This window comes from Macaca thibetana, chromosome 7, assembly GCF_024542745.1.
Source record: "Macaca thibetana thibetana isolate TM-01 chromosome 7, ASM2454274v1, whole genome shotgun sequence".
Taxonomy (NCBI): domain Eukaryota; kingdom Metazoa; phylum Chordata; class Mammalia; order Primates; family Cercopithecidae; genus Macaca; species Macaca thibetana.
Window position 1 is genome coordinate 143,155,572 of NC_065584.1, and position 18,847 is coordinate 143,174,418.

At 39.2% G+C, this 18,847-nt stretch overlaps 1 protein-coding gene across 4 annotated transcripts in view; it reads left to right on the forward strand.

Annotated features, from left to right (window-relative positions):
• MINDY2 (MINDY lysine 48 deubiquitinase 2) overlaps positions 1-18,847 on the forward strand; it is an 89,880-nt gene that overhangs the window by 33,835 nt on the left and 37,198 nt on the right. For 2 of the 4 annotated variants that reach the window (XM_050796821.1, XM_050796822.1), the window contains exons 4-6: positions 6,816-6,974; positions 14,027-14,129; positions 15,464-15,586. In XM_050796821.1, the coding sequence (XP_050652778.1) occupies positions 6,816-6,974; positions 14,027-14,129; positions 15,464-15,586 (385 nt within the window). The remainder of the gene's footprint in view (positions 1-6,815; positions 6,975-14,026; positions 14,130-15,463; positions 15,587-18,847) is intronic. The other 2 variants (XM_050796823.1, XM_050796824.1) reach the window with 1 other exon arrangement.

Sequence of the window (18,847 nt, forward strand, 5' to 3'; positions counted from 1 at the left end):
CTATACTCCAGCCTGGTGACAGAGCGAGACTCTGTCTCATTAAAAAAAAAAAAAAAAAAAAAAAAAAAGAAGAATCAACAACTTACGTTGCATCATATCATAAGATACAAAATCTAGGCCAGATGCTGTGGCTCTGTAATCCCAACACTTTGGGAGGCCAAGGTGGGTGGGTCACTCTCAAGTGTTCGAGACCAGCTGTCCAACATGGCAAAACCCCATCTCTACTAAAAATACAAAAATTGGCTGGGCGTAACGGCGCGTACCTGTAGTCCCGGCTACTCAGGAGGTTGAGGCATGAGAAATGCTTGAACCAGGGAGGCAGAGATTGCAGTGAGCCGAGATTGCATCACTGCACTCCATCCTGGGCAGCAGAGGGAGATTCTGCCTCAAAAAATAATAATAAGAGGCCGGGGGCGGTGGCTCACGCCTGTAATCCCAGCACTTTGGTAGGTCAAGGCAGGCGGATCTCAAGGTCAGGAGATCGAGACCATCCTGGCTAACATGGTGAAACCCCATCTCCACTAAAAAAAAATACAAAAAATTAGCCGGGCATGGTGGCGGGTGCCTGTAGTCCTAGCTACTCGGGAGGCTGAGGCAGGAGAATGGCGTGAACCCGGGAGGCAGAGCTTGCAGTGAGCCGAGATAACACCACTGCACTCCAGCCTGGGCAACAGAGCGAGACTCCTTTTCAAAAAAAAAAAAAAAAAAGGAGAAGGAGAAGAAAGGAAATCTACAGCTAAAGCCAAATTTGTATTCTAAGTCATTTAAATTTTATCAGGGGAATTTGTACCTTAAAACAGTGATATTTAAACATTTTTAGCAATAGAAACCTCTTTTCAAATGAAATCTTATCCACCTTCCAGTATATAAAACCAGTACATGATAAGTATAAAGTGGTTCAATTTATATGATGTATTTATGAAATTTATATCATTTCTTACTGAAATCATGAAGCTATTTTGATTAAAAAGTTAAAATTAGGGACTGTGGATGATAGTTGCAGTCTGATATCAACCTCCAAATTCATCTTACTTTCGTTGCCTAATCCTGAGAAAATCTTGATTGAAATGAGAAAATCTTAATTTTCGTGTTTGCAAGCACCAGGCATGGTGGCTCATGCCTGTAATCCCAGCACTTTGGGAGGCCAAGGCAGGCGGATCGCTTGAGCCCAAGAGTGAGACCAGCCTGGGCAACATGGCAAAACCCTATCTCTACAAAAAATACAAAACACTGGCTGGGCATTGTGGCACATGCCCATAGTCCCAGCTACTTGGGAGGCTGAGGTCAGAGGATCCCTTCCAGGAGGCAGAGGTTGCTGTGAGCCAAGATCACACCACTACATTCCAGCCTGGACAACAGAGTGAGACCCTGTTACAAAAAAAAAAAAAAAAAAAGGAAAGAAAAGAAAACTGTTTGCAGCCAGTCACAGTGGTTCGCAGCTGTAATTCCAGGTACTCAGGAGACTAAGGGAGGAGGATTACTTGAGCCTAAGAGTTCAAGAGCAATCTGGGTGTGATATAGGAAGACTGCATATCAAAAAATTAAGAAAGAAAGAAAAATAAAAATGCTTGCAAATGTTATCAGCATTTGGTTTAAGTCCATCTTGCAGTCTTAGAATACATTCCCATTACACTGATCAGGATTCTTAAAGAGAGATTGGAAATATTGGCTCAAAGTTGAAACAAAGGATATCTAACAACTGCTTGCATTTCTCATAAACATATCAGGCAAAAAGTACCCTGCTTTTAAAATAAACACTGAAACTCTAAGGTGCTATAATTACATTACCGTTAGTTTTGAAAATAGTGTATGTCAAGCTTATATGGCTGGGCTCAGTCTGAGCTAATGTGTAATGTTCCACAAGTGTGATGTAATAGTGTTCTTTTTTGTATAATTTTACTTGAGCAGACCTCTTCAAATCTAATTTTAGAAAGACCAACACAGAGCTGCAATATTCCCAATTAAAACTCTTTACCAGAAGTTGTAATGTAAGCAAAGAGCCTATTTTTTCCAGTTTTGTCTAATAATATACTGACAGTACAAGAAAACATGATGTGTGTGTGTTCATAACAAATTTTTAATGAGTGCAAATATATTCTTAAAATATATTTTGTATTTAAATTTAGGCCGGGCGCAGTGGCTCATGCCTGTAATCCCAGCACTTTGGGAGGCTGAGGCGGGTGGATCACCTGAGGTCGGGAGTTCGAGACCAGCCTGACCAACATGGAGAAACCCCGTCTCTACTAAAAATACAAAATTAGCTGGATCTGGTGGCACATGCCTATAATCCCAGCTACTAGGGAGGCTAAGGCAGGAGAATTGCTTGAACCTAGGAGGCGGAGGTTGCGGTGAGCCGAGATCATGCCATTGCACTCCAGCCTGGGCAACAAGAGTGAAACTCTGCCTCAAAAAAAATAAAAAAATAAAAATAAATAAATAAATTTAAAATATTTGACCATGTTAAAATTTCCTTTGAAAAGAGTTCTAAGAAACAGTTTAACCACTGCCTTAAAGTTTCCAGTAGTACTCCCTTCTTGTAAGGCAAGCAACCATAGCTCACATTTGTATTTTATAATATTAAGTATAATTTGGAATTAGGAACAAAGTGGTAAAATACTTACCCAAGAGTTTAAAACCCTTTTAAAATAAGTTTGTTTAATTTATCAGTTGTTGTTTTTTATTAAGACAGAGTCTCGGCCGGGCACGGTGGCACACGCCTGTAATCCCAGCACTTTGGGAGGCTGAGGCGGGGGGATCACAGGTCTGGAGATCGAGACCATCCTGGCTAACAGGTGAAACTTCATCTTTACTAAAAATACAAAAAGTTAGCTGGGCGTGGTGGCATGCGCCTGTGGTCCCAGCTACTTGAGAAGCTGAGACAGAAGAAACCCTTGAACCCAGGAGGTGGAGGTTGCAGTGAGCCAAGATCACGCCACTGCACTCCAGCCTGGGCAACAGAGCGAGACTCCATCTCAAAAAAACAAAGACAGTCTCCCTCTGTTGTACAGGCTGGAGTGCAGTGGCACGATCTCAGCTCAGTACAACTTCTGCCTTTAAGGTTCAAGGGATTCTCATGCCTCAGCCTCCCAATTAGCTGGGATTACAGACGTGCCACCACTCCTGGCTAATTTTTTTGTTTTTAGTATAGATGGCATTTCACCATGTTGGCCTGACTGGTCTCAAACTCCTGGCCTCAAGTGATCTGCCTGCCTGGGATTGTAGGAGTGAGCCACCGTGCCAGCCTTTTTTTTTTTTTTGAGGCGGGGTCTGTCACTCTGTCACATGGTCTGGATTGCTGTGGTGCTGTCGTGGCTCACTGCAGCCTCAGACTCCTGGGCTCAAGTGATCTGCTCACCTCAGCCTCCCAAAGTGCTGGGATTACAGGCATGAGCCACTGTGACTGGCCTCTTTCATCAGTTTTAGTAATCTTTATGAAGATATCAAATGGTGTTAACTCAGTTGTTTTAATACTAAATAAGGGGGAATAATTGTAGCAAATATACGAAGGAATAAGCCTGAACCCAGAGCCATTAGAAATCATATTGCCCCTGAAGGAATTTGGGTGGTTGACAACCAAGAATTTACAAAAATAGAGGAAAATCTGGTGATTGTAAGACTATAATTCTTAGATTGCTATTGTTAGTATTTTTTCAGATTCATCATTGCTGTAGATTTAAGAAAAGTTCGAAAACACTTAAGGCAAAAAATGTAAGCTGATTGTTTTTAAGGGTTCAATTTTTGGGAAGGTAGAGAAAATACATTGTTTGGGGGAAACATACATAGTAGGAAGAGATGAAACTGACAAAGGTAAAAGACTGCAGTATAACAATGTTATCCTATTATAAATGTATCATTCATGAATTTAAAACATTTGAATGATTCCTGTTTACAGTCTGTACAGTCTGTTAGAATGGAATTTTATGAATTATTTCATAAAACAGAACTTTGTTTTTGTAACCTAAATTTGTCTTTTTCAAATTTGAAAGAGAATCCTAGTTTTAATATAAGAAGATTTCCTTCATTTTCACACTTTTTATTATCAAACCCCTCTATAGACTGTAGTCTACTGTTCATATTCTGTGTCTTTAGTATCTTGTACAGTGTCTGATTAGCAGTAAGGATTCAGTAAAAGTGTTAAATTTTATGTATCGGTTTTTCTTTATTCTTTCAAGTGTACTTTCTATACATATGTCCATATTTAATGTGTTAACATGCTTAGAAAAGCATTTAAAAATAGTCTTTATTCCAGATGTATATGACTACATTTATTGAGAAAACTGATGTGGACAGAATGACTCCTTAATTTGACAAACAAGTCTTTGTGATCCAGCCTCTGCCTGTCTCTTAGACTTCATCTCCTACAATTTTTCATTTTTATTTTGTCCCAGCCACACTGGGCCCCATGCTATTCCACGGACACAGTAATAAACTTGTTTTTGCACTGATGTCTACTTTGTCTGGAATGCTCTTTGTCCAGAGCTTCCTAAGAGTCAGTGCTCACTGTGGTCTCTATTCTAGTGTCATTTTCAAAGAGGCCTGTCTCCCTCACCTCCCTCTCCTTCTTTCCTCTCCCATTTACATTCCCCACTCCCCTCCCTCCCTCCCTTCTTCTCTCTCTCCCTCACTCCCTCCCTCCCTTCCATCCTTCCTTCCTTTTCAGTGCATTCACTGTAAAATTGAGTATGGAAAGTACTGAGAATTTCTATACTGTTCCTCCTAACCCCACACACACAGCTTCCCCCACTATCAACATCCTGCACCAGAGTGGTTCATTTATTATTGATAAACCTGCAGTGACACATTATTATCACCAAGAGTCTATAATTTACTCTTTCTTGGTTTTGTATATTCTATGGATTTTGAAAAATGTATAATGATGCGTATCAATCATTACAGTATCATACAGAATAGTCTCACTGTCCTAAAAATTCTCTGTACTCTGCCTATTCACTCCTCCCTTCACTTAATCCTTGGCAACCACCGATCTTTTTTACTGTCTCTATAGTCTTGCCCTTTCCAGAATGTCATTTGGAATTACACAGTATGTAGCCTTTTCAGATTAGCTTGTTTTTTTACTAATACGCATTTAAGTTTTCTCTGTGTCTTTTCATGGCTTGATAGCTCATTTCTGTGTTTTTTAATTGTGTTAGAAACCACACAATATAAAATATATCCTTTTTTTTTTTTTTTTTTTTTTTTTTTGAGGTGGAGTCTTGCTCTGTCGCCCAGGCTGGAGGTGCAGTGGCGCAATCTTGGCTCACTGCAAGCTCCGCCTGCCGGGTTCACACCATTCTCCTGCCTCAGCCTCCTAAGTAGCTGGGACTACAGTTGCCTCCTACCATGCCCAGCTAATTTTTTGTATTTTTAGTAGAGACACGAGGTTTCACCGTGTTAGCCAGGATGGTCTCGATCTCCTGACCTCATGATCCACCCGCCTCAGCCTCCCAAAGTGCTGGGATTACAGGTGTGAGCCACCACACTCGGCCACTTTTTCATCTTTAAAACTGAAACTTGCCAGGCATGGTGGCTTGTGTCTGTAATCCCAGTACTTTGAGAGGATGAGGTGGAGAATCACTTGAGCTAAGAAATTCAAGACCGGCCTGGGTAACATAGTAAGAGCCCATCTCTACAAAATATCAAAAACATTAGCTGGGCATGGTAGCGTGTACCTGTAGCCCCAGCTACATGGGAGGCTGAGGCGGGAGGATCACCTGAGCCCAGGAGTTTGAGGCTGTGGTGAGCCATGATCACACCACTGCACTCTAGCCTGAGCAGCAAAGTGAGACCCTATATCCATCAAACAACTCCCCTTTCCCACTTGCTCCAATCCCCTGGAAACAACCATTCTACTTTCTGTTTTTATGGTTTTGATGACTCTAAATATCTCATATAAGTAGAATCATACAGTATTTTTACTTTTGTGACTGGCTTATTTCACTCAACAAGATGTCCTCAAGGTTCATCCAGGTTGTAGCATATGACAGGATTTCCTTCTTTTTTTAAGGCTGAATAATATTCCATTGTATGTATATACCTCATTTTCTGTATTCATTTGTCAGTTGTAACTAAGAATAGATAAAGAATTACGAATAATGTTGCAATGAGCATGGGTGTACAAGTATCTCTTCAAGATCCTACTTTCAATTATTTTAGATTCAACAGTAGAAGAGGCCTTCCTCTTTGACTTTAAAAACATTTGACTTTAGACTTTCTGGTCTAACATAGGTCCTTCATTTCTCCTACTTTCTACAACCTCTTCTTGCTCAGTTTTTCTTACTAATACTTGACATTGTTTTATATATATACATGTTTATCTCTCTCAATAGAATATTAGTTGCATAAGAGCATGAACTTTGTCTTGTTTTGTTTTGTTTTGTTTTTTTGAGACTGAGTCTCACTCAGTTGCCCAGGCTGGAATGCAGTGGCACAATCTCGGCTCACTGCAACCTCCACCTCCTGGGTTCAAGTGATCCTCCCACCTCAGCCTCCCAAGTAGCTGGGACTACAGGCGCATGCCACCACGCCCAGCTAATTTTTGTATTTTTAGTGACAGGGTTTCACCCTGTGGGCCAGGCTGGTCTCAAACTCCTGACCTCAAGTGATCCGCCCACCTCAGTGTCTGTTTTATTCATTGTTATATCTTTCAAACTCCAATTAGTGCCTGACACATAGTAGATACTCAATAATAAAAATATGTTGAATTGAATTTATTGGATAAAATGGAAAATTAAAAGTAAATGTATTTGTACTTGAATATCTTTTTTGTTCGTGTTTTGATGTTTCTGAATTAGAACTTTCCCCTTTTCTATTTTCAGAATATGAGTGATGCCATGGCAATTCTGCACAAACTACAGACAGGCCTGGATGTAAATGTAAGATTCACTGGTGTTCGAGTGTTTGAATATACACCAGAATGCATAGTATTTGATCTTCTTGATATTCCTTTGTACCATGGGTGGTTAGTAGACCCTCAGGTAAGTCAAAGAATTTAAATTATATAAACACAAATGCAGCAAAAATGTATTAATTTGGAAAATTAATCTCAATTTATATTTTTTGTTACTTACTTTTTTTGCACTTTTGCCTGGAATTAGCCAAACTATGAGGTTAAGAGCGCAGTCCTCCAGACTACTAAGTCTGCCCAAGACCTCTGACCCCAACTGCAAGGAGCTAGGGCCCAACTACAAGGTTAGAGGGAAGAGCTCATAGAAGACCACCCTTACTTCTCACACCAATCACAAGTTCAGAGGTTTCCCAAAACTACCCTGAGGTTCAGTAATTCACCAGAGTGACTGACAGGACTCCCTGAAACCTATTATACTCACCATTACAGTTTATTACAGGGCAAAGGTACAGGTTAAAATTAGCCAAGGAAAGAGAGATATATGGCAGAATCTCGGAGGGTTCCAACTGTGAAGCTTCCCCTTGGATCCTCAGGACATCATACCCTCCTGGAATTGATGTATGACAATATGCATGGAGTGCTGCCAATCCTGGAAGTTCACCCAACCTTCAGTGTTCAGATTTTTAATTGAGATTTCATTATGTAGGTATGATTTAATTTATTGCCCATGTAATTGAACCCAGGCTCCTACCCTTTCCTCCCTGGAAGCTGAGCTGACACCATGTGGTTCAAGGGATCCATCATTAGTATAAACTGCAGGTGTGGCCCAAGGAGCCCACGATAAATAACACAGTCAGTCCTATTGGTACGGAATTGCCAAGATTTAGAAGTTATTTCATAGGAGCCGGGACAAAGGTCAAACCTCTCTTTGGGCAAGACCATATTCTTTATTGCATAGCTTTGAAAAGAGATTTTGTATTACCCAAACATTTATTTTGAAAAGGCACTGCCATCTTTCCATTCTAGCAATCCAGATTTTGCCTCTTGTCAAGGGTATCAGGGTCCTGGCAGGAAGTAGATGACACACTTAAGGATAACTGTCAGAAGTTTAATGAAGAGACTATTTACAAAGGTGTGGACAAAGTTAAGGGGAACAAGCAAAGGTTGGTGAAGCATCTTAGACCTAGCAACAGCAGAAAACGATTGCCACTCCTAACTCTGAAGAGACAAGGAGAGGGAATACTTAGCAGAACACAGCAAGATTGATTAGTAAAGCACAGAGCTCCTGACCAGGAGATGTGACCTGCAGGAGCAGAATACTACCACCAAGCTATGGCCCGGCAGGGAAAGAGCATAGGTAAAACATTCTCTGACTGCCACTTTCTGATTTCCTCCAGTAGCTCCCAGTGGCCAAATTCAGCTGATAACTAGAAAGTAAGAATTCCAGTTGCTGCAGTCCATAGAGGTTAGTCTCCCGAATAGAGAAGAAATGGAGAGTCAATTGGAAGGATGAAAGGAAAAAATAATTCTACTATCACATACTAAATTTTTATATAGGTTAGAGTCTTCTCTTTTCCACTGATCTGTTATGTCTATTCCTATACTGTTGTAATATTATTTTCACTTACTTACATTTTTTAACATAAGTAAGATTCAAATTTCAAAATAATATTGGTTAATTGTGAACTTTAAAAGAAAAAGACAAAGGACTCCTCCCAGCCAATGCCTTTCAAATTTATTTTGTTTTATGGTATGAGGTGAGAATTACCTTTTTTATAAATTAAACTTTTTATTTTGAAGTAATTGTAGATTCACATGCCAGTGTAAGAAATAATAAAGAATGGGCTGGGCGCAGTGGCTCACGCCTGTAATCCCAGTACTTTGGGAGGCCGAGGCGGGTGGATCATGAGGTCAGGAGTTCAAGATCAGTCTGGCCGAGATGGTGAAACCCCGTGTCTACTAAAAAATACAAAAATTAGCCGGGTGTGGTGGCGGGCACCTGTAATCCTAGCTACTCAGGAGGCTGAGGCAGGAGAATCACTTGAACCCAGGAGGCGAAGTTTGCAGTGAGGCAAGATGGTGCCACTGTACTCTAGCCTGGGCAACAGAGCAAGACTCCATCTCAAAAAAAAAAAAAAAAAGAAATAATAAAGAACGATCCCTCATACCTTTTACCCAGTTTTCCCCAATGGGAAAATTTAGTAATTTTGCAAAATTTAGTAAAATATCAAAACTAGGAAATTGACATTAATAAAGTCAAAATACATGGCTGGACACAGTGGCTCATGCCTATAATCCTAGAACTTTGGGAGGCCAAGGCAAGAGGATCACTTGAGCCCAGGAGTTCAAGACTAGCCTGGGTAACATGGCAAAACCTTATGTCTACAAAAATACAAAAATTAGCCAGGCATAATGGAACATGCCTGTAGTCCCAGCTATTCAGGAAGCTGAGGTGGGAGGATCACTTGTGCCTAGGAAGTTGAAGCTACAGTGAGCTGTGATCACACCACTGCGTTCCAGCCTGAGAGAAAGAGCGAGACCCTGTCTCAAAATAAATAAATAAGTAAACAAATAAAGTCAAGATACGGAACATTTCTATTAACACAAGAATCCCTCCTGATGCCCTTTTATATCCACACCCACTTCTCTCACACCCTTACCCTCTTCTTAACCCCTGACAACCACTAATCTTTCTCCATTTCTATAATTTTGTTATTTCTGGAATATTATATAAGCAAAATAATACAGTGTGTAATCTTTTTGGATTGGCATTTCAGATTCATCATAAGTCTCCAAAGCATCATCCAGATTGTTGCATCTATCAATAATTTGTTCCTTTTTATTACTGAGTACTATTCTATGGTGTGGACATACTGTGGTTTTACTTGTTAAAGAGCATCTGGGCGTTTTCCAGTCCCTGGCCATCATGATAAAACTGCTGAAGGCTGAGGCGGGTGAATCACTTGAGGCCAGGAGTTCGAGACCAGCCTGTCCAACATGGCGAAACCCTGTCTCTACTAAAAATACAAAAATTAGCTGGGTGTTGTCATGGCGGGTGCCTGTAATCCCAGCTACTCGGAGGCTGAGGCAGAGAGAATTGCTTGAACCCAGGAGGCAGAGGTTGCAGTGAGCTGAGAATGCACCACTGCACTCCAGCTTGGGCGACAGAGTGAGACCTTGTCTCAAAAAACAAAAATAAAAAAATAAAAATTTGACAATATTAAATGTTGGCAAAGATGTGCAGCATGGAGAAGTCTCATTCCTTGTGGTGAGAATGGAAATTGACCATTTACTTTGGAAGCCAGTTTAATTTATCCATTAAAGTTGATGCTAAGCGTTCCTTAAGACCCAGCAATTTGGCAAGGCATAAACTCCTGATGAGTGGAACAGGATAAATGTCCTAGAGTTTTTCACAGCAGTATTATTTGCCATAATCCCAAACTGAAAACAAGTTGAATAACCATCAAAAGACAAATGAATAACCACATTATGGTATATTCTATGGAATACTATACTACAATGAAAACAAACATGTGCATACCACTATATACAACAACCTTACACTATGTATTTGTTGATTTGGTTTATTATTACTCTAGAATATAAGCTTTATGAAAGCATAAACTATTTTGCTCACTGTTGTGTGTATAGATTCTCTAATGGCACCTTGTATGTAGTAGTATGTAATAGACATCCAAATAAATTGGATGAATGGAGTTCTGGGGTGGGGAAGACAAGATCTTACTCTGACACCCAGGCTAGAGTATAGTGGCATGATCATAGCTCACTGCAACCTGGGACTACTGGGCTAAAGCAGTCCTGTCTCAGCCTCCTGAGTAGCTGGGACTACAGGCACACAATCCCATGCCTGGCTAGATTTTTTATTTTTTGTGAAGACAAAGTCTTGCTATGTTGCCCAGGGTGGTCTCAAATTCCTGGGCTGAAGCAGTCCTCCCCCACTAGCCTCCTAAAGTTGGGATTATAGACGTGAGCCACCACACCTGGCCTTGAGTGAAACACTAATGTACAGATTCTGGATTCTGCCTATGAATATTTGAAATCTTTTTTATTGCTACTCTAGAGAAATATATTTGATTCTTGTATATTGGCTTTTTTTTTTTTTTTTTTTTTTTTTTTTGAGATGGCATTTTGTTCTTGTTGCCCAGGCTAGAGTGTAGTGGCGTGATCTTGGCTCACTGCAACCTCCACCTCCCAGTTTCAAGTGATTCTCCTGTCTCAGCCTCCCAAGTAGCTGGGATTACCGGTGCCCACCACCACGCCTGGCTAATTTTTTGTATTTTTAGTAGAGATGAGGGTTCATCTTGTTGGCCAGGCTGGTCTGGAACTCGCGACCTCAGGTGATCTGCCCGCCTCAGCTTCCCAAAGTGCTGGGATTATAGGCATAAGCCACCATGCCCAGCCTGTTGATCTTGTGTTTATTATTGTAGTTGGGTTTTGGGGGGTTTTGTTTTGTTTTACAGACAGTGTCTTGCCCCATTGCCCAGGCTGATTGATGTGTAGTAGCATGATCATAGCTCATTGCAGCCTTGAACTCTTGGACTCAAGTAATCCTCTCGCCTCAGCCTCTTGAATAGCTGGGACTATCGACGTGCACCACCATGTCCAGCTAATTTTTAAACAAATGTTTTGTTAGAGGCCTTGCATGGTGGCTAACGCCTGTAATCCCAACATTTTGAAAGACCAAGGTGGGAGAATTGCTTGAGCCCAGGAGTTTGAGGCCAGCCCGGACAACATAATGAGACTGTCTCTACCGAAAATTTCAAAATTAGCTGAGTGTGGTGGCATGTGCCTATAGTCCCAGCTATGCAGGAGGCTGAGGTGGAAGGATTGCTTGAGCCTGGGAGGTTGAGGCTGTAGTGGGCTCTGATCACACCACTGCATTCCAGCGAGAGTAACACAGTGAGACCCAGATCACACCACTGCACTCCATTGTGGGTGACACAGCATGGGAGACAGAGTAAGAAAAAAATCTCAAAAAAATATTTTATTTTATTTTTAGAGACAGGAGTTTTGCTGTGTTGCCCAGACTGGTCTTGAACTCCTGGCCTTAAGATATCCTCCTGCCTCAGCTTCCTAAAGTGTTTGCATTATGGTGTGAGCCACCACAGCCAACTTATTGTAGCTGTATTTTTGTGGATTTCTTAGAATTGAAAATTCAGATTCTTAAAAAGACTTACTGAAATTGAGTCACTAATGAAAAGCACTATAAAGTAAAGGTGTTGAGGAAAATAACATCTGAAGAGATTGTGCCCTCAAATTGTTTCTTAAGGGTCTAACTTCTCATTTTACATAAATCAAAGCTGGAACTCATAGATGTTTTTTGTGCGATCTACATAGAATCTTATCCCAAGGATCCTCTCGCAAAGAAAAGGATTTGTTTGGCTCTGCATCAAAAGATTGACCATTGAATACATTTTTGTGTTTTAAGTTAATATGAAATGTTTAAGATATGGACCAGGCACATTGGCTCACACCTGTAATCCCAGCACTTTGGGAGACTGAGACAGGCAGAGTACTTGAGGTCAGGAGTTCAAGACCATCCTGGCCAACATTGTGAAACCCCGACTCTACTAAAAAATACAAAAATTAGCTGGGCGTGGTGCCAGGCGCCTGTACTGCCAGCTACTAGGAAGGCTGAGGCAGGAGAATCGCTTGAACCTGGGAGGCAGAGGTTGCAGTGGGCCAAGATTGCCCCACCACACTCTACCCTGGTGACAGAGCGAGACTCCATCTAAAAACAAACAAAAAAATTAGTCAGGTGTGGTGGCGGGTACCTGTAATCCCTGCTACTCGGGAGGCTGAGGCAGGAGAATCACTTGAACTTGGGAGGTAGAGGTTGCAATGAGCCAAGATCACACCACTGCACTCCAGCCTGGGCAAGAGAATGAGACTTCATTCCCCCGACTAAAAAAAATGTTTAAGATATCTATGCCTGTAAACATTTTCCACAATTTCCTGCTTTGATGTTTTGAATTAACTGATTGTCGTCTCAACCAATCATCAGTTCCAGTTGTATGAGTTAAGAGTCTCTTAGTATTGTAGACCTTTTCATAAACAAGGAAAATAAATTATAGCCTAGAATGGTGGTTCTCAAACTTGTTATGCATCGGAATCACCTGCGCAGTGGAATGAAAACTTACACAATTGAGAAACAACTTGAGCCTGAAATTCTTTTACATCTTTTTAATAAGCTCCCCAAGTTTGAAAACCACTGCTGAGTATGTGCAGATATATGTTGAGACCTGTGGTATTCAAAGAGTAAGTCCTCAAGGTGATCATTTGAATGTAGGAAGAAAACATTGGCCCTCTTATTTTTATTTATATAATTCTAAAATTTGTATTTATTAGGTATATAACTTGTTAATACAGCAATACATGTAAATAATTTATAAATAAATATAAATATATTTTCATGTATGGAAAGGCAACTATATAAGTTGTTTAGACAGTGGAAACCTCTTTTTCTTCTATAGTCAAAGCAAAGTGTAATGGAGACAGAGTAAAGAAGCCCAATTTTATTTTCCTATAGCTTAAAAGTTTAAATTTACTCTTCTGCAGTACCTCCAAAAACAAAGATTAAATAAGAACCATGAAGCAGATACCATTCCTGATTAACATACTTTTCTTCAGGAAAATAACGTTAGTTATCTCTACTCACATCTCCACTATACTTCTCTAGGAAATAAGTAATAAAATGTAATAATTTTATTAATCCTATAAATTAACATATTTAAAGTTGCCTTGCTTTAAATGTGCAACATTTGTTTTTTACTTTCTAAAAAAAAAACTGTTGCTTGGTAGTTTATGCTGGGTGGAAAAAAATTGATATTTTCTTATTTTTTCTCCTGAAATAGTTTATGTTTTATTTTGATCACTTAAATACATGTTTATGACCTTAAGAAATAAAGTTGCATGTAATAATCCTATTTAATCTTTTTTGCATAATTAAAATAATACAACTGCAGTATTTTTCATAATGTGTCATACTGAGCTGTAAACAAACTTGGAAACTGTTGGGTGTTGATTTTAGTGCTGATTTTGTTTTTCTTAAATAATAGTTTTATATTTAGTATTAGAATAAAATTATAAAGAGTGATATGGCTTTCTTTTGTTTTGTTTCTAATCTTACCATGATTAGTGAGACAGTCATTTGTTTTCTAGATTGATGACATCGTAAAAGCTGTTGGTAACTGCAGCTACAACCAACTAGTGGAGAAGATCATCTCTTGTAAACAGTCAGACAATAGTGAGCTGGTTAGTGAAGGTGGGTGAGTGCTGCTGTTTCCTGACTTTTGAAATTCTTGGCAAGATAATTTTTCTAATAATTTAATATCTTTCAAATTTATTAAATAAGACTTCTAAAAAACACATGTCATATTACTTGTATGAATTTTAAGAAGTAACCATTCATAGGCTGGGCATGGTGGCTCTCGCCTGGAATCCCAGCGCTTTGAGAGGCCGAGGCAGGTAGATCACCTGAGGACAGGAATTCATGATCAGCCTGGCCAACATGGTGAAACCACGTGTCTACTAAAAATACAACAAAAAATTAGCCGGCCATGGTGGCGCATGCCTGTAATCCCAGCTACTCAGAAGGCTGAGGCAGGAAGGAGACTCACTTGAACCCAGGAGGCGGAGGTTGCAGTGAGCCAAGATCGCGCCACTGTACTCCACCCTGAGCAACAGAGTGACTCTGTATCAAAAAAAAAAAAAAAAAAAAAAGTAATCCTTCATAAAGGTGCCAGTGAAAGGTTTTTCCTAGAATTCTTTTTCATTTAACTTGTAAAATCAGGCCTCAATTCTATTAAAAATCTTTGGAATCACTTGCTAACTTTGGTATGGTCATGTACCCAGAGGTTACTGATAATTACTTTTTTAAAAAAGGTTTATTATTTAGGAGTACTGAATGGACTTTATCATTGATCCTGAATACTTCAATTGACTGAGATGAGTATTATGGTGCTCAAGTACTCTATTTTAGTAGACTACTGCCTTACGTTTCAGTATAATATAATATATTAAAGCCCCATTCTGGATCAGAATATGCCTCTGAAAATCAGTTTTCCTAATCCTTAGCTAACTGGAATTCCTAAATTCATCATCACAAAATCAGTTTAATATTTTTTCAACTGTGTTCCAGTCAATGATGAGAAGTGGAGATTTGAAACAGAATGCTATCAAAAGGCATAGCATGTAGATATACCTTCTTAGTCCCCATTTTACTCTTTCAAAAATACACACAAATACTGAGGCTATACTTCTTCTTTCTATGAAAGGTAAACAAAAAAGAAAGAGAAATCATGAGAAGTAGAGCATGAGTTTTAGTCTGTCTCAGACACACAATTATTTTACATAAGATATAATGAAAGTTTATTACAATAATCACATTTTTAAGAATTAAAACTGACGACTACAAGAACATATGAGCATATAAAAGATATGTGCATGAATTCCATCTATATTAATCAGAACCCAACTAATTATATTACTTAATTATCCAGAAGTTTAACACATTTTTGCAAAAGAGGAAAATAATAAGAAAATGCATAGTATTTTAGTTAAGGTTTATCCTAATCTTTTTTTTTTTTTTTTTTGGAGATGGAGTTTCACTCTTGTTGCCCAGGCTGGAGTGCAATGGTGCGATCTCAGCTCACTGCAACCTCTACCTCCCAGGTTCAAGCCATTCTCCTGCCTCAGCCTCCCGAGTAGCTGGGATTACAGGCATGCACTAATTTTGTATTTTTCGTAGAGATGGGATTTTGTCTTGATCAGGCTGGGAGGTTTATGCTAGTCTTCTACTTGCAATAAACATATAAAGATACAGGGACAGGCTGGACATTGTGGCCCACACCTGTAATCCCAGCACTTTGGGAGGCTGAGGCAGGAGGACTGCTTGAGCCCAGGAGTTTGAGACTAGCCTGGGCAATGTAGCAAGATCCCATTTCTAAAAAATAAAAATAAAAAATTAGCCAGGCACCTGTAGCTCCACGTACTTGGTAGGCTGAGGCTGAAAGATCACTTGAACCCAGGAGGTCAAGGCTGCAGTGAGCCAAGATCATGCCACTACACTCTAGCCTTGGCAACAGAATAGAATCTGTCTTAAAAAAAAAAACAAAAAGCAAAAAACATTATACAGTCGTTGATCGTTGATTTCTCTGACAACTCTTTCGTTACAGCATGAGGCAGCAATGTTCAAATTTTAGGAGGGAAAGAAGCAACAAAAACTGTTAGAAAAGTGTTTTATCTCAATTAACAAAATTCCTTCTCAATGAACTAGACTGTAGGGGGGAAAAACTCCACTCACTAGAAGTTTGCATTCCTATACAAGCTCTCATTACCATAGATATCTTACTAAAAAGAAGCTCCTATTTTAAAAATGTCTATCTATGGAATCCTTCTTCAGTAATGTCCAGTATACTAGAGTATGCTATTCAGTAGTACTTGAAGGAACAATATGATTCAGAAAGTGGTAACAGACAGAATGCTAGCCAAGAAGTAATACTTGGATAAACTGACTTATGGAGTATGAAGTTATGTGAAACACTTTTAACATCTTTCCCAATTATGGCTACAAATACAGTAAGGATGGGACTTAGTACTACAATAATTAATAAAATGAACAAAAAAGTCAGTCCATTCATTACTTCTTTTTCCTTAACCTGATGTCACAAATATTATTATTTTTCTGACATTGATTCCTCAGGATAACGAAAAACTATAGTTAATATATGTGTTATTGATAATTTAGGAAGAACATCATGGTAAAAGCAAAGAAAGAAACCCTCTAAAATGGTATAGAATTTTTAGGGAATATCTACTGGGTATATTTATTGATTACTTCCTTGATATATAAATTTCATAGTGGTGAAATTCTACATGCCAGATTTCCATATTAAAGAATAATTATATGTGTCATTCAGCATAATTAAAAAGCTAAACTAGATATTTGTTCGTAAGTGACTACAAGTATGTAGTTCATTTGAAATAATTACTTAACACTAACAGTTACTTGTATAAAACACTAAGAAATCATGGAAAATAAAAGGCCATAATAGACCATAATAGACATTTTTACTTACTTTTTAGCAATTAGGTTTCCTTCATCGTTTTTCTTCATCATATTATCTTTTTTTTTTTTTTTTTTTTTTTGAGACAGTCTCGCTCTGTCACCCAGGCTGGAGTGCAGTGGCATGATCTCGGCTCACTGCAACCTCTGCCTCCTGGATTCAAGCAATTCTCCTGCCTCAGCCTCCCGAGTAGTTGGGACTACAAGCATGTGCCACCATGCCTGACTAATTTTTGTATTTTTAGTAGAGATGGGGTTTCACCATGTTGGCCAGGCTGATCTCGAACTCCTGACCTCAGGTGATCTGCCAGCCTCGACCTCCCAAAGTGCTGAGATTACAGGCATAAGCCACCTCAGCCAGCCCATCATATATCATATTATCTTGAGTGGTGTTCAGTTGAAATAATCTGCTTTCTTTTTCTGTTTAGCCTGCAATTGTAGCTTTCCCTTTAAATCAGTATAATACCTCAAAGCTGACTTATTTCTAATCTTTATTAAAAAAAAAATAATAAGTTTTGGTCACAGGTGATAACTTTTTAAAAATTCACAGATTTTATTTCCTATCAAGGTATGGAGAATAAGAAATATATTCCCTCAAATTCCTTTTTAAGGAAAAAGAAATGTTATTTAGCAAATAATCAAATAGAGTTAGGTGTTCTTTCAACTTGTTTTAGATAACATTCACTTTTCTTGATGCAAATACCTTGTAAGTAAAGGTATAGAACTTTTACTTTACGTAGAATACTTATTTGTAGAACACAGTGCTTTTGGGTGTTGATACCTTTTTTATTTTCTACTTTTTTTCCAGTATAGTGATGAATAGAAACAATACCTTTTTGAATCTGGTTGTGATGATGCTGATTTTTCATGGCAGCAAAAATCAGCAAGTTTAAAAAAAGCACAGTACCAGCAGCCAGACTTCACCAGAGCTATTCATTTAATTCCAGATGCTCTCAGGAATCGTTCTTTTTTGTTGTGTGTGTGGTTGTTGTTTGTTTGTTTTGAGACAGAGTCTTGCTCAGTTGCCCAGGCTGGAGGCTGGAGTACAGTGGTGCAATCTCGGCTCACTGCAACCTCTGCCTCCTGGGTTCAAGCAGTTGTTCTGCCTTAGCCTCCCAAGTAGCTGGGACTACAGGCTCACGTCACCACGCTGGCTAATTTTTTGTATTTTTAGATGAGACAGGATTTCACCATGTTGTCCAGGCTGGTCTCAAACTCCTGACAGCTGATCTGCCCACCTCCGCCTCCGAAAGTGCTGGGATTACAAGTGTGAGCTACCACACCCGGCCTAGGAATGTTTCTTTAACAGTTGATCCTAGGACAAAAATACACTTATAAAAATATTTCTAGGATATGTATTATTCATTTATTAAAATATTTATTGAGCCTTTATTATGTGCCATAAATACTGAACATTATAGTTTGGCTTATTATTTTTATTAAATAATATTGGTTTCCTTTTTCTTTCTTCAACTTTTATTTTAAAAAATCTCAAACCCATAAAAAATATTATAATGGCACAATGAACATTTATATGCTCTTTACCTAAATTTACCAATTGTTAATATATTGAATGTTTTCTTTTTTTCTGTATTCCTACACACCGAACACATAATCTTTTTTTTTTGAGACGGAGTTTTGCTCTTATTGCCCAGGCTGGAGTGCAATGATGCAACCTTGGCTCACCACAACCTCTGCCTCCCAGGTTCAAGCGATTCTTCTTCCTCAGCCTCCCGAGTAGCTGAGATTACAGGCATGCACCACCACACCTAGCTAATTTTGTATTTTTAATAGAGATGGGGTTTCTCCATGTTGGTCAGGCTGGTCTCAAACTCCCAAACTCAGGTGATCTGCCCGCCTTGGCCTTCCAAAGTGCTGGGATTACAGGCATGAGCCACTGCACCTAGCCCCACACA